The sequence below is a fragment of the Corvus kubaryi genome, unplaced genomic scaffold, assembly GCF_017639235.1.
Source record: "Corvus kubaryi isolate FWS band 111438036 unplaced genomic scaffold, C.kubaryi_AGA036_p1.0 37270, whole genome shotgun sequence".
Classification (NCBI taxonomy): Eukaryota; Metazoa; Chordata; class Aves; order Passeriformes; family Corvidae; genus Corvus; species Corvus kubaryi.
In genome coordinates this window covers 2039822-2056485 of record NW_024581083.1, presented here as the reverse complement: position 1 = coordinate 2056485, position 16664 = coordinate 2039822, and the positions used below count along the sequence as shown (strand labels likewise).

The 16664-nt window shown below is 40.5% G+C and overlaps 1 protein-coding gene across 15 annotated transcripts in view; it reads left to right on the top strand.

The window, feature by feature from the left end:
* Nucleotides 1–16664, top strand: part of TENM2 (teneurin transmembrane protein 2) — a 655728-nt gene that overhangs the window by 520749 nt on the left and 118315 nt on the right. For 12 of the 15 annotated variants that reach the window (XM_042025408.1, XM_042025406.1, XM_042025405.1 and 9 more), the window contains one exon: nt 12186–12308. The exons of the other annotated variants lie outside the window; for them this stretch is intronic. In XM_042025408.1, the coding sequence (XP_041881342.1) occupies nt 12186–12308 (123 nt within the window). The remainder of the gene's footprint in view (nt 1–12185; nt 12309–16664) is intronic. 15 annotated transcript variants of the gene reach the window in all.

Genomic DNA, 16664 nt, shown 5'->3' with positions numbered 1-16664 from the left:
TCAGATAAAAAAGATATATAATCCTGGTTTGATTGCCAGCCAACTGGGTGTAACAAGAAGTAGAACTTGAGTGTTAGCAATGAAGTACCAGTGTGTAGTTCTAGCTACCATATATATATTATTTTCTGCCCCTTGTAGTGTGAGTATCCTCTTCGAAGGATAATTCCTGGTTATTTTATTGATATTACTAAATAAAGTTATTATATATATTAAAATTTATTGTATTAATCATTTAACATAACTCAGTTATGCCTTACAAAATGCATGTAATTGAAGGCAAAGATTTCTGAGGGTATGTAATCTACCTTGTATTTTATCCTATGATTCCTTAATTAGTTGTATACAGTAATGCATACGCTAATGCATTACAGCTCATGTCCAATTCACCCTGCAGTTTAAACCATTGACTTCAGAGGGTAGAGTTTTTGATGGGTTGCATTGCTGTTGCCTGTAGAAAACACTGTTTTTTCAGGCATTGTTATGATACTAGCAGTCTCAAATACTTAAACTAAATAGAGGAGTTCTGAAGAGAAGCTCTCGCCACTGAAGTCAGTGACAATTTTGACCTTGATTACAATGGGCCTTGATTTTAACCAGCTCTAAATGGGCTGATGATGAGCATTCTGCATTGCTGACCTCAGACAGTGCAGGTGGCTCCTGCAGCATTTCGTATGCAAGACGGAAGGCTTCATTAGAGTGATCAGGTATCAGATGCTCTGTACATTAAACTGGCATCATTTTTCTGTTGTGGACAGCAGCTCCATCTGTAGCAGTGATTTCTGCAGTCTCTGCAGTGATTAGTTTTGTCACATCAAGAAGATCAAACCGAGCTAGTTCTTAAAACCCCATCTTCTAAAAGGCAATTTGAGACATAAGAGATAAAGAAAATTAATACAAATATTAATATTTATGTGTATGTTGTGAAGTTCCTTAGATTAATCAGGATGTAGGTGTCCAAATTAAATAAAAATGTTTTCCATTATTCATGGTACACAGTGCTTGAAGTGGACTTAGGCACACTGGTGTGCTGTCATGGTGTCTCTTGGGACTTCAGATGCATAGGCAAGCTCTTGTTCCTGTATTGGCTGATGAAACTGTGTAGCAGGTGTTTTGGTGATGCAACTCATAATCATATATGAACACACACACACAGAGGAATTCCTTGTGAAATGTCTATTGCTGCAGTCTGAAAGCTTGCAAGTCTGGCACTTCAAAATAAAGCAGTGATCTGAAATGAAAATTCTGGCACCATGAAACCCTTCATTGGTTTCTTGTGTACTTCCATATTGGTGTGATCACACAGAAATCCTGTCCTCACTTGCAGCTTGTATTCCCTTACCAGCTCTACAATTCTAGATGACAAGGCACAGATGCAGGAGGGCCAGCTTTTAGTCTCTGAAAGCTATAAAATTTTACTATAAAACTTGTTTTTCCTGTGAAGGTGATATGAGCAAACTTCAGAATAAGACAGGTGAAAGATTGAAAATAGTTATAGTAAACCCATTATGGGAAATGATTAACAGGAATAATGTAAGGACAATGAGAAAAAAAATTCTCAAAAATGTAACTGAAGTCCAGTTTGATAATTGCTTATTTCTTTCAAAATTACCACTTAAAAAGCAACCTACACAAAGAAATATGAGTTACAAGGCTGTAACTGATTGACTATATAAGATACTTATCATATCTGTACATTTTCTTTTCATAGGTTTCTATTCTGGCTCAGTAGGACATCTAAATCACAATACATTAATAATGTCAGTCTTTCAAGGCTTATAGAAAGTCTCGATCTGCACAGATGCTAAATAGAAGCTGTACCTTCATTTCAGTATCAAGATATGATTTAGGCTAGGTTTATATATACACCTTTTGAAGCACATTGTGAAAGAAATATAAACAGCTTATAGTGTTGAAAATGAATGAGGAGCTTTGGGAGAAGAAATCATATTTGCTTTTCATCTTTGGATTTATTTCCTCTTTGTAATGAACTTTTAACTCCAATAATTACTTCGCATAGAGAGTAAAACCTTAAACTTTATCATTCATGCAGTGTTTTAAATTGTGATTTTATCAGGTGATTAAATTAAGCTATTCTGTATCATTTCTATTAAGGGAAGAATATACTTTATGATTAGAAATTACACTTTTTTTGTACTGTGGACAGAAATTTGGCCATTCATAATAATGCAGTTTCACTTCATTTAGTGTATGCAAAGGAGTAATAAAGGTAAAAACTATTTTCTTATCAGTGTGGCTAACAGAGGTTGAGTCAAGGTCTGAATGCTTTGGAACAGTGAGATTATGAAAGTCTTGTTCAACATGTTTGTAGAAATTAGGGCAGTTGCTATTTCAGAAGATGAACGTAGTCAAATAAATGTTTGACATGATATCCCTTAGGTTTATGATCAGTATTAAAAGTAAAGCCGTTATTTTAATTCTTGTAAGTTCAGGCCTCAGTGATTTTCAAGAGTATATTTGTGTCTATGTTCCTTGAAACACCAGTTTCAAGTCTCATCTAGGTTCTTCCTCCTCTTGGAAGCAGAATAAAGACAAGCTGGGTACTTTGTTCATGATAATGGTGTCTTGTAGGTGTGAAATTAAAATTGGATTCAATTTGCTTTGTATTAACATTGAATGCTCACAATTGCTCAAAAATACAGCAAAATTGAGTTAAGACCATCCATTTCTGCTCTTCTAAGCCTGTTTCAAAAGTGGCAGTGTTTTGGCAGTGCTGGTAAAGTGGATATTGTATAATGTGATCTGGGATCCTCCAGGCTGAAAGATGCTGTATTGGGTAAATAAAAATATATACACTTTTCTTATTAGTTACAGCCATCTAGCTCAGATGCAAGACCAAAAAGATTGCAGCCTTGACTCATGAAATTGCCATAAGAAGTGAGTTCACGTTACGCAGTCTCAGGAACTGATTAATCGTGTGCCAGTTCTCTACGCTCTGTACAATCTAAGGCCTGTCATGAGAATAAATGAGGAGTGCACTGTATTCTGCTTCTCTTTTAAGGTCTTTGTCATGAGATTCCAGATTCTGAAGGCAGCATGCAATGCTGTTACCCTTCTTGTGACAAAAAGATTGCTCAAAGTGGCACAAAATCAAAACATTTCAGTAAAGAGGACTGAGACGAGCAAAGTCGAGGCCTAAGCCAGGGATCCTTCCTATCCCATCACGGTGGTGACGGGGGAACAAACAGCCACCCAAGGTACAGCTCATGTTCCTGGGCTGGAGCTCTGCTTGCCTGGCGTTATCCTGGGAATTGGGCACCAGCATCCTCCACTTCTCCCTACCCCCAAAGTAGCTGCAAGTGTGTGTAAGCTTTTCAACTATTTTTGGAAGTAGAAAAACTGAAGATGGAAATAGAAGAATGAACTTTCAAAGCATTGCATGGCAGATAAGCACACAAATCACATTACTCCTAATGGGATTTGTGGGTATATCTTTCATGCTGTGCTTTGAAAATCCATTCCATTCAGTTTATTGACATGCACAGGGAAAGAAATCAGTCAGCTTGGAGGGGGGTGATCAATTTGAAAAAAAAAAAAAAAAAAATTACTTTTTTAGGGTCCCCCTATTTCTTCTGTGTGAACACAGTGACAATGAAGCATCTTATATAGCCTTTCTTCCATCTCCTTTTCAATCTTGAATAACATTTATTCCAAAGAAAGCAGTTAATTCCTAGCAGAAGTTTTGCTGCTGCTGACAACAATACGCTCGCTCATAGATCCTTTATGATATTTCTATAAAACATTTCTTGGGCTGGATGCTTTAAAGCAAACATCTTGTTCTAAACAGTTTATTATCTAAAAGAGTTTACATGCTGAGGGTGAAATTATACCTAAGGATTTCTTTCTGGTGTTTGAGATTGTGTGAAGTCAGCTCTCCTTTCCATTGTGCTTTCCAAGGCACAATGTGTCCTGCGTTTTCCTGGTGAGCAGAAGGAGCACAGCTGACTCTGAGTTCATACCTCTTCCACAGCAAGAACTGTCCAAAGCTGAGGGTCTGCCTCCTTTCCCTTGGTTCATGTCCCAGAAATGTAGGTGCTGAGATTCACATTTCCTGTGTTTGTTTTTATAGGAACGCTCTGGGTGAGACAGAAGCCCAGAGCTGGATTCTCCCTGCAGCAGTGAGGAGGCCAGTGGGAATGACAGCCTGAGATTCCTTCCACTGATTGTTTAATAAACCTTCTGGTTAAACAGTCCTCACAGCTTTCCTCCTGAACCCAGAAAATACACTGTCTTTCTGTTTCAAAAGTTACAAAATGCTGTTGTTGTTGTTATTTTAAGTATAAAACTATTGCAGAGCTCAGGCACAATTAGCAAGAGTATAAACCTGTGGCTGGGTAACATATAGAAGCTTATATGTGGGTAACAATATGAGCTTAATTCAATTGATAGAAAAGTGGGAAAAAACCATGCAGCAAGATATAAAAATACGCAGCAGTGCCATTATAGTTAATGGAATTTTCCATTTTCAGCATTGTAAACTACAAAAAGTGACTCTGAGAAGTGAGAGGTCTTGTTCATTGTTATGGGCAGGATAAATAAGACAGTGAAATGGTTCTTTATTGTGCTCTCTAGATCTAATAGAGGCAGGCCTATTGTTTTATTGAAAATAGTGGGATCTGTAAATTCTTGAAGTTGTGGATTTTGATAATGTTTTATATGGAGTTCCAAAATGAATGTTTAATTTAAATTTATTAGGAAGACGTAGTGCATAGCAAATAGCAGACTGATGATTAAGATGAATTGCTGAGAATGAATGACCTTGAAAGTAAGCCATCTATTTGTTGTTGAGCTTCAATGGTCACAGTCAATAAGCAGGAATTTTTGCATATATTTCTCAAAAGAAGTATTACATTTAGATCAAATGATCTATTTTTGGAATGCAACTTTAACCTTGCCTACAGACAATTGAATGGCCACAAGCTGAAAAGGCAATATAATCAGGAATACATCCAAATGTTTTGTATGAGCTCTGTAGGATTCTTAGTCATTAATATTAAAACAAAAGTTCATAAATACCCTAAGTACTGGTAGTCCAAAAAATTATGGAGTTTTTTTAGCTGATCTTTGATCTCTGCTATCAACCCTGTAGAAGTTAAATCCTTATCTGCTGTGTCCCTGAGATCTCCAACAAGATATTTTGAAAATGCACCTCTCATAATTATAACTGACTCTGCTGTGCTATTAATTAGAGTATTTACCATTGTATGGATGAATAGCTACACTGGGTTGAGACACCTGCACAAACTTTGTGGCATGTCAACAATTTCCATTTATGTACTGCATTCTCTGCCTGAAAGTCATGCTGCTTCTAGGAAATGCTTTATGGCATAAAAATCCCAGGGTTTGCCTGTGACGTGTCCTACCAAGCATTCCCTGGATTGCCAGGTCTGGTGGATAGGTAGGGACACATGCTGTGGTACTGTGTAGGGGAGAAATACTGGGACTAGTGGATACACTCTGGAGTGTTGTGTGCGTGTAGGAGCAGCTGTGTTGGGTTAGATACAAGTCAAATTATTGGTTATTTGTCTCCAGCACCCAAAAATGGTTATCTTGTAAGAAGAAAAATCATGTATGTACTTTTCCCTACTCATCCTCCAACCTCTGGTCACTCTAGGTCTTTTCTGAGAGGAGGGGTGGCAGCATAACAATATCCCTTGCTTTGTTTACCCTTCCCATAATGATTCAATGTTTACTTACTTGAAATTATCATCTAGCCCAAAATTTTCCTTCTGTTTGATATTAGTCAGATCAGAAGTCATTATTTTACATATGGAGTTAAAATTACTCCTCTCCAGCATATGTTATTTTGCAGGTTTGAATTTCATCTGCCAATTTCTGGCCCAGTTGCTCAGTTATTTTATGTCCTTGTGCAGCTCTCGGTCAGGCCTCTTCTTGAATAATGCATTAGCAGCAGCAGCAGACTGCTTCCCTGCATGGCCTGTTTTCCATTTGGAATTCTATCATATATACGATGGGTTTGGATTTTTTAAAATGGTGCTTTAGACTTTCCTGTAGATAATATATCAAAAGTGGCAGATGTCCACCCAGCAAGCCATGTGGCTTTTGTTTTGTTTTAGAACAAGGCGTGGGAATGTGATCAATTTTTGTGACATCTCTTGGATACCCTCAGGAGAACTCTGGCATCCTTGTCACAGTCACACGAGGTATTCAAGGAAGAATAGAAAGTTCTGACAGTTCTGAATTTTAGGAGAGACGTCATTGTTTCTCTAGCAAGGAAAGGTGCTACTTGCTCACATTGTTTATTTTAAGACTGCTCCTTTTAAGTAGCAGTACTCATATTCTTTGGTAATGGTATTTCAAGCACTTTAATATATGTTTAACAGGTGGATTGCAGGTTGGAGCTCCTGAAGCCACTGTCCCTTTCTGCCAGTAGCAGAATATGAAAGGGCATTAGTGTAATTGTGAGCTTTCTCTGACACCTTCCTCAGCCCTTGTCAAGGACTCCATCCCAGCTTCATCCTGACAGTGGTCCTGCTGCAAACATGGCTGAAGGCTGCCCAACAAAGTTATCAAGCAGAGAGTGGTGCCAGCCTGTGATTTATTGAAATCTTTGTCTGGCTTATTTGTTGCCAAGTCCAGGTTTTGTGGGAGAGGACTTTTACAGATTGTCCCCAGTGGGAACATAACTTTGTACATAAACGAACACTTGCAGTGCTGCCCATCCAACAAAGCCTCCCTGTCCTCTGTGTTCAGTGCCTGTTAATTGTAAGACGTTAGCAAAGTGTGGATCTTGGCTGAGATTTAGTTCAGTAAATTCTGATTGTGTGTTCGTGAACTGTCATTCAACCTCTTCAGATATGAGAGGAGCTGGGGAAGGCTTCTTACTTGCCTTGTTATAGCGGCCAAGAATCCGTGCTCCTCCGCAGAGTCCTGAAAGCACTAGTTAGAATCAAGTGGAGTGTTTGCAGCGCTGTGCAAGTTTTTCCCATGTAGTTCCCCCATTGCTCTTTCCTGACTTTCAGCCCCCTGCTATTCCTTTCTCTTGAGGAGAGGTTGTCAGCTGTGATGGATTGTGCATTCATTCTATAATGGGGGCAAGTAATCACTGGGGGATAGGCCTAATGCACTCGTTTCACTCGTGGCTTGGGTTGAACTTGAACCTCTTTCTCCAAAGGAACAGTAGAACTTTAAATTACTATGTTTCTAATCTTTTAAATAACTGTTATTTTATGAATAATAATTGAGATCAGTAAGATCAATTTCTGGTATTCCTCAAGTTGTTCTGCTTGATCAAGAAGTAATAACTAATAAAGGACCATGAGTCTCAGCTTAGTAACATTTAATACAAGTAAGCATGCAATAATGTTTAATTATTTTTTAATTTTTTGGGGAATACATTTATTCTTTTCAGGTTGTTTGGGTACCCATCTATATGCACACAGAAGTGCAAAACACTAAATCTATTTTGCTTCATACAAACATTGTGGTGCATTAAAACAATATTCAGATCATACGAAATAAAAAAATAGATGTGCAGATAGGTCTTCAAATATAGATGCTATGAAATTAACATTATGCTAAGATTTATTAGGTACAAACCTTTTGTTTCGTCATGTCTGTGATTCATTAGACCTGGCTTGGAAATTAATTTGATGTTTCTGAAAACTACATAATAAATAACAAGAGTTGCATCATTGTTCACCTCATGTGTGGATGGAAAGGAAACCTTGAATATTTCTGCTCCTATAACACAATGGCCTTTGAACAGCAAATGTGCTTTTAGTGTTCATTTGTTCATGTTGTTTGTGATATAATGGAGTGATTTCTTGTTTATATGAAAAGAGGTTGGCCTGCTCCAGACAAACACTGGATATATCCTGACAAAGTGAAGTCACAGTTTGATGGGTTCATTGTGGATGACAAAAATTCAGGGGTTAGTAAGCATGAGTAGCTGGAAATTAAACTATGGAAATATTCTTAATGCTGTTCACTTGTATAATCTTCCCATCTTTTAGTTGCTTAGGGAATACTGAATTTTCCAACAAGCAAGCAGAGTGTGTTTCACAGACCCTAACTGGGAAGATGCAGAAGAAATGGAGAAAATGATGGATCATTAGTCGGCATATTTCTCCCTTCAAGAAAGAATATTATCAAGTAAAGGGATAAGTGAAAAGCCTCATTCTGCTCTGCCTATTGGCAGACACTGAGTTGTACTACAGGGAGATTTCCAGCTCACAGAGACACCAGAGGTCTCTCCTTTTAAAAGTACAAGGTCAAGAGTAACAGGAGCACAAAGACAAGGCAGAGCTTCATGAGCTCGGAAACCATTGTCCTTTAGACCAAACTCTGAATGGAGTGGGCAGTGGGTTCATGGCCAGAATGAGAGAAGACCAGTGAGAGAGGAATGTGAGGACACTACTGAGTTTAGAGAATTTCAAGATAATTTGCGTGTAAGTTTTATCAGTTTTCTGTGTATTTGTGTACCTTTTGGGACTTCTTAAAATAATATATGATTCACTCTAGCAACCTGTATCTTATGTAAGTCTTAGACTGATCCTTGGCAGCTCTGCCACCTGGAGTGATGAACTAGGTCTCTGCTTCTGTTCTTGCTGCGCATGCAGGTCTAGCTTCCAGGTCCTTTTGCTCTCTGTATGTGTATGGTGCTCGAGTGGGAGTGAGCAGTTGATTATTATTTTTTACCTAAACCTCAAAAGTTGCACTTAAAAATTTCTTGTTTCTAAATTCTCATGGTTTACAGAATATAAATACACTATTCTGAGTTACTAGATGTGTTAAACGAACCATATAAATTCTGACAAGCTCAGTGTTTGAAAATCAAGTATCAAGAGAAGAACTTCTAAAATATGCTTAAATGTTGAGGGGGAAAAAAAACAAACACACAAAAATAATACCTGTAAGTGCTCTGTAAAATATAATTTGTAGATACATAAATTGTTGTTGGGAAAAAAACAAAGTCAGTTTCAAAATAGAAAAGAAAAACAGAAAAAACAGCAAACAGGCACAAATTCACTAGCCCAAATTTCTCCTCTGAGACACATCCACTCAGCTTCTGAGTGGATCCCCACATTTCTAATTAAACGGGCTTCTACTTATTCCTTTGCTGGAGGCATTTTGTTTGATTAACAGAACAAAAGGTTAATCATATAAATTTGCCATCTCACAGCGTTGTGAAGCAGCAGAGAGAAGGTATCTCCTTGTTCCCCCTGCTCAGCTGCCAGTCAGCTCTGCTCGATGCGATGCAAACACAGAGCTTTCCCCTCAGGCCCCTGTGACACACTTTTCTCAACTCATTCTTGGTGGAAGGTGAACGTTCCTCATGTTTGTGACTGCAGCTGTCTGAGAGGAGGTTTGTAGATCACCTCATGGATGTGTGAGCTGGGCAGGAGATTCTCAGTCTCCATGAGGGATGGAGCAGAAATGCAAATCCCTGCCCCGTTAGGAAGGAGCTCTAATTGCTCCTACCTAACGTGCATCTCTGATTAAAACACAGAGCAATGAAGTTATTAATGAAACCATGGTGTGCTTGGAAGCAGATGGATCACAGGGTTTTTTTAATACCATGTTAATAAGATCTTTTATAATTCCTTGTCTGAATTTACCTGGTAATTATAAGGTAGCAACTATAATTCTCTTGGACAGACTATTAGTTATGATTTCTTTATCTCTCAGTTGTAAGGACTGGTTCACACTTGAAGCAGCAGGCTTTCATCTCTGCAGGTGACCTACATTTATGGTTACGCTTGCAATAAAATTTTAAAAAATGGCAACTTTGAATAGACACACAAAGAGTGTAAAACACACAAAAGTCTAATTCTCCTCTGTGACTTGATTTCATTTTGGGGATTTGAAATTCACCTAATCTTTATGCACTCTTGGCTTTTGGGGCTGGTCCAGCTGAATCTGGTGCCTGTGCAGGGTGTGGGAGTTGCTGAAAGCACAAACAGGCCCCGAGCTGCTCCTCTGCTGTGCCAGCCCCAGCACAGCTGTCTCTGTTCGGTGGGGACAGTTTGGATAAGCTGCAATTTGGTGGGGTTTGAGCTTTGTGAATGATTTTTCAGTTTCATTTGCTGTACTGAAAAAAAAAAAAAAAATTGGTTTCTTGAGATTAGACTGGAAAAGCCTTTTAAAATGTTTATTTTGGCAAGACAAAAAAGTTGTAATTGAATAAATCATTTGATCCCACAAATTTTTTGTATATTTTCCGAGGATTCTTAAACATTCTTTAGAAATAAATTGTGAGTAGTTTCTTCTCAAAACATCCTTTTCAGGTTCATGTCTGGTATTTAACATACCAGAGGCTTTAATGGATTTTTGTTTGTTTGTTTTTGTGAGGTATTTTGACATAATAGAAACAAAATTTGCAAATTCAGCATGAATAAGAAATCTGGCAACTGCCCTCTTCACACAAAATGTCTCCTGATCTTAGTTACTATTCTTAGACATCTGCTTAGTCCATAGGATGTCCAGGGGAAGATGGTGTTAGGAAAGCTGTCTTGCTCCCCAGCTGCATTTCTCAAAAATACGGAGGTTAAACTCTGCATAGATTGTGTGCTGAGAGATTTCCAGGGGTTGGGATAGATGGATTCTGGGGGTGGGGAGTGCTTTTTGTTTTCTTGGGGCTTAGGAATACACATATGAATCAGCCACATCTAAATGGATTCCCTGCATTCAGAGATTATCTGAGATTATTATCTGAAACTGTAAATGGCGGTTTCTGAGAAGTGTTTTGCCTCTCCTGTCCCTAACATTTACTCTTTCAACATTTAGTATGTGGCCACTGCTGGGCCGTTTGTGACCACTACAGTCACTTGGAACTGGATGCAAAATCTCTGCTAGTCTCGTGTGGATCTGACACTGCAGAAGAGAACAATTCTAAGGGTGCCCTTAATCATACTCTTTTCCTGCCCTCAAATTGACAGTGAATCCTCTCAAACACCTTTTGACATAACTAGAAACGCTATTCTCTGTGCTGTATAGGTTTACACACATCCTGTGTAAGCAGGAAAATATAAAGAAAGGGAAAAAAGCGGCTTGGTGGGCTTTATCCCTCAACACTGCTCTGTATTGTGAGAGTGCCATGGGGATAATGTGATGAGAGTACGGAGATGTATGCAGGTAGCTGTGTTTATACAAGGTGAAGATGCACATAAATCCACTGGCTGAATGATTCAGACCTGTCAAGTCTCATGCATTATGCACAGGACTTATTCAATTAGCCCTGCCACGGTGCCTGTAACTCCGGCACTTGTGCAGGCCGTGCCTTGGCCTTGCTCCCGCTCCTCAGCTCGTGTTCCAGGTGCAGCTGCACAGCCTCTGACGCAGCCACACGGACCTGCCTCCAGCACAGGCAAACCTTCCCTGCCCAGGACTGTGCAGGGCTTGGGGCTGTTGGGTCAAAAAACTGTGAGGTGAAAGGGTTGGCAAAGCCCTGGGTTTGTCAGGGAAGCTCAATCTACAGAATGAAGACAGAGGCTCTATAAAGGCTTCAAACTGAGAGGAGGTTTAGGTTGGGTATTAGGAGAAATTCATCCCTGTGAGAGTGGGGAGGCCCTGGCACAGGTTGCTCGAGGAACAGGGGATGCCCCAGCCCTGGCATTGTTCAAGGTGAGGCTGGACAAGGCTTGGAGCAACCTGGTCTAGTGAAAAGTGTCCCTCCCTATGGCAGGGGATCAGAAGCGGATGGTCTTTCAGGTTGCTTTCAGTTCATTCTGTGATTCTGTTATTCTAATGTATTGACTTAAATAAGTTGTACTAAACACAAAATAATTGCATTACCAAGTCACTACTTTACATAGGGCTAAAGCCAATTTTATAATCAACATATAAATTACCACCTGTAATTTAAACTCGGAGCTGGTACTTGCAGCAAGTGCTTTTGTTTCCCGATTTGTGTCCCCCGCACTGTGTGAGTCGCAAACGTGGTGCGTGGTGCCCGGCTGTGCCCAGAACGCTTGTTGTGAGCATTTTGCCTTTTGTATTTCAGTGCCAGACAGATGTGTGTGAGTCACCAGGGCTCGCTTTTGTTTATTCGGCATTTTGCGGTGGGAGGGTGTTTTGTTGTCTCTGTTGCCGTTTCTTTTAGCACATCCCCATCCCTCCGAGCCGAGCGGCTTAGGGCTGTTCCCCTGGGCCGCTCGGGTGTCAGTAGCCGCGCTGACCGCTGTCTGTCTCCCCTGTGTCCGCAGCGATGCATCTCCTGGGGCTGAACTGGCAGCTGCAGCCGGCCGAGGCTCCGACCTTCAACAACGGGCTGCGCCCGGCGCGCCCGCCCGCCGACGACGGCCCGCCCGCGCCCCCTGCCGGCAGAGGTGGGTCCGCGCCGCGCCCCCGACCCCAGCCGCGACAGAGCGCCCCAAAACGCCGCCGAACCGCCCCAAAACGCCGCCGAACCGCCCCAAAACGCCGCCCGTTCTCTCGCTCCTGCGGCTTTCGGCACACCCCGTGCCGGCCGGGTGCTCGGGTGCGCCGCTTCGGGTTTCTAGTTTATCGCTAATGAAGCTGTGCTGCCGCGGGCGCTGGCGAAGTGCTCACAGAAATGTGCTGTGTTCACTGGCTACGTGTCCTTTCTCCAGGTATAGCTTCGAGATCTCAGAGAAAGAGGAAGCTGAGGGAGCTGGGGCTGTTCAGCTCCGAGGGGTGACTGAGAGAGACCTCATTAATTGTTGAAATATCTGCAGGGAGGGGTCAGAACACGGACCAGGCTCTCCTCGGTGGTGCCAGCCAATACAACAGGAGGCTACAGGAAGGTGATGCTCAGAAAGCTCCACCTGAACATGAGACAGAACTTCTTTCCTGTGCCTTGACTGAGCACTGGATCATATTGCCCAGAGAGGGTGTTGATGCCTTTTCCTGGTCTTAAAATCAAGAGTCAAACACGGTTAGAAGGGGAAAAGGGATTTTACCTTGGTATTTATTTCAAGGATCCTTGGGTGCACACGTCCAGGTCAAATGCACACTGCAATGCACACCCCCAAAAGATGGGGTATAACATTATAGGTGTTACTAATTAGCATATCTATCAAAAATTCCCCAATGAGAGGCTCGAATGAGCCCCCCCTCCCCAAGGAGCCTTCTCCTGGATGGTTCTATCTTAGTTTACAGAATGTGTTCTGGAGAGGACCTTGGGGTCTGGGGCACACTGATCCCTAGCTACAAAGCTTCTAAAATGTTGAGTCTCTCAGCTTGACAGACAAGTCCGAGAATGTAGGCAAAAAGCACTGAGAATACAGAAGTTCTAAAAAAGGTATAACAGGGGTATAAAAGAAAAGGCAAAAAATCTTCATGGCATCAGTGTGGAGTCCAGAACGTTTAGGACACAATCCTGTGCCCTGTGCTCTGGATTGACCCTGCTGGAGCAGGGGGGTTGGACCAGATGACCCAGTGTGATCCTGTCCCACCTGACCCATTCTGGGATTCTGTGAAAATCTTGATTTAGTAGAAGTGCATTGTAGTGCTTGAGAGAAGTCAAGAACTGGCTTGCAACCAGGACCACATCCCTGGTTCTTTTCTCTCAGATGAATTCTAATAGAAAATGCCAAGGACAGCAGAATCTGACCCATGGAAAACAATCCGTCCTGTGATATTAATGTGAGAAATACAGACAACAAATGGTTTCTTTTTCTCTTAAAGAAAAACTGTCCAGTGGAGGATGACAAAGACATGGCAATTGAAAGAAAAAATAAGTAAAACCTAGAACCAGAAATACTTTCTTAAACTGAGAAAATGTATGTTAAAAACACAGAGAAGTTACATGTCACAAAAAGGATTTTAATCATTTAAATTGAAGGCCTTTTATTGGTGAGGTTCAGGGGTTTTCTTTGCTGCATCACATAAGGTCTTCTCTGATTATTACAACAATTATGGGGAGAAGGCAGAACAGAATGTTACAATTAGACAGAGCACCTCCCACGTTTTAGTGTGCTGGGATGGTGGGATGGCGTGACTGGAACAGGAGAAGTCTGAGCACTTGATTTTTGTCAGCTAAATAGTTCTGTACAGAGGCTGAGCATTGTCTTGCTCTCAGGACCTGTAGCTCATGTTAAACCTGATAATTGCCAAAGCAAGTGTTAGGAGCAAATGCTGACACAGGATACTTGTATTGGGAAAACAATCAGTTAAAATAGAGCTGGGAGAGGAAACTGAGTTGTTCTTTTATGAGGTTGATAATTTAACGGATTTGCTTCTGTTTTCAGTGAATGGTGCTGCTGCTGCACCTCAGCTTCTCCATGTTTTCCATGGAGGGTCTAGTTTGGACTTCCTCCTTGTCATGAATTCCTACATCCTGGTAGTGCCAAAAACCTGAGGATTTTTAGACAAACGTTCACTGGTTTGGCTTTCATCTCTGACTGGCTGTAGGTCAAGGCGGATGAACAGCACATCCCTAAGTGCAAGGTAGAATGTTTGTATTGCTGCTGAACTGCCTCCAGGTTGTGCACAGGTGAGAGACCCGATGGTTTTGGGCAGGAAGCTGAAGAGCTCAGGTCGGCAACTACGGTCATTTAGCAGACAACTGCGGGGGTTTAACACCTTTCCCAATTCCCTCCCTGCAGCTTTTTGTTGCCATCTCTGTGCAAATATAGGGCAGCAGGACTGTTGAATTGGAATATGCTCATCTGCCTGGGGCACTTCAGTGCGAATTCTGGCAGTTTATGCCAGCCCCACTCTAATTAGCTTTGCACATTTGAAGAGGCTGAGATGCTGTTTAGGGAGTGGTAACCTCCTGTAGAGGAGACAAGGAGACAGAACTGCTGGTTGTGTCTCAAATTGCTGCAGTTAGCTTTCCTCAGAGTGTGTTGGAAAAGTTTACTTGTTCTTCTGGCATTTTGTAGAAGGTTGCTGAAATGCTGATAACGTGGGGGAAGGAGGAAGAACAGTATTTAGGCAAGTAATCTTCCACAGTGGAATAAAATGAATGACAGGTTTGGATGAACACAAGGAATATTGAAAAGACAAATTCTTAGAGCAGGGAAGGGTGAAAAGTTTTTCTACCTCACCTTTCTTTTTATTATGTCCAAGCTAATATTGCTATCCCAGCAGTTTTTAGGAAAGCCTCTGACAGCTTTTAACACAACAACCATTTCAGGGCTCTGGCTGTGGAGAGTGACCTTTCTATAATTGACACAACTCAGGATGAAGCCATTCTTTTCAAAACATGGGTCTCCCAAAGAAACCTTTAACCCCTAGTCTGAGAAGGGACACTTAAACACAAGCTGTGCCTACTCAGCAAGCAAAGCATTTTAAAGTAGAGCAATTTGAAGGGGGGGTGGGGGGGAAGGCAGGTATTCAATTTGATCTGCCTGTTCCTTATTAAGAGACTAAATTCTGGTGTGAAATAATAAAACTGCAGTTTAAGAGGAATGTAAATTACTTTATTACTGCATTTTCCTATCTGAATGAAAACAAAATTCACTATTAAGATAACACAGTTTCAGGTTTTTTTGTAATTACACACTACATCTCACTAATACTGGGTATGTCTGAAAGGAGGAGGCAAGTGCAGCGGGCAGAAAAATCCTCAGTGCTGCTGTAAAACTGCAAGTGAAGTCCACCATGCTGTGAAAGTTGTGTTGACCTAGGGATTTAAATTAGGAGACAAAAATTCCTTTCTTAATACAAATCGTAAGGCAGTATCCCTTGAAGGTGCATAAAACCCCAAAAATTGATTCTGCCTTGGAATTTCTGCAGGATGACATAGATTTTAATGACATTTAAAAAGCTTTCTGAGAGTGAAACCCATTTATCTCTCACGTATCTCTTACGTTGCGTAAGGATAATGTTAGAATTTTGGTGTAATAAATCTAAATTAAGGGGAAAAGTGGGGAAAAAAAGAGGCATGTTTGGAAATAATTGCTTCTTCACAAAGAAGTGAAATAGGTGACCTTATGGGATTTATCTGTGCCTAAATTCTGTTAGTCTATGCCAGAAGTTTTCTACATTTACAATTATGTGGTAGGCTAGACACACATTTCCATAAAATCTGTGACTATGTGCTGTTTCCTTTTTAATTGACAGAATATACCATAAATTCAACTTTAATCATTTCAGAGGAGACCTAAGATAACCTACAATTTATGTGAAAATATCCAAACTAACCCCAGCTGAAAATCCATATAAAGAATGCTTTGGTGTCAACTTTTTTGCTTAGGACATACTGTCTTTGATGTGCCCACAAATTTAGCAAATTTTCTCGTCATTCAAAATTGACTTGGTATTTCTTATCTTGATTGTTTGCTGTTGGAATGTTCTAGAAAGCTGAAAAACACAGTAAAAGATTGTGATCTCTGATTCTAGAAATCCCCCTTTTAAAAGAGACCAAAAGTAATTGTGGACAGTTGTGGACCTGAAAGATCACTTTAGGTACAATAAATATTCTGACTCTTAGGAAAAAGTTGATATGAATTTGTGTTTTGATACTCACATAATCCAGGGTTTGCTTCTCTTTGGACGAAGTAAACTTGATCCAAGTTTGTGCTCAGTTTGAGATATTTCTCAAAGTCTGTCACAGTGTATGTGGATTTCAGAAAGACTTTTTCAAAAATATTACAGTTATTAAATATGAAAGTGCTGAAGTGTCATGAAAAAATACTTGTTTCCAGATATCAAATTCAGAATTGCAAATATAATGGCAATAATGAAACGAAGAAAGTTTAATTACTTGTTAAATT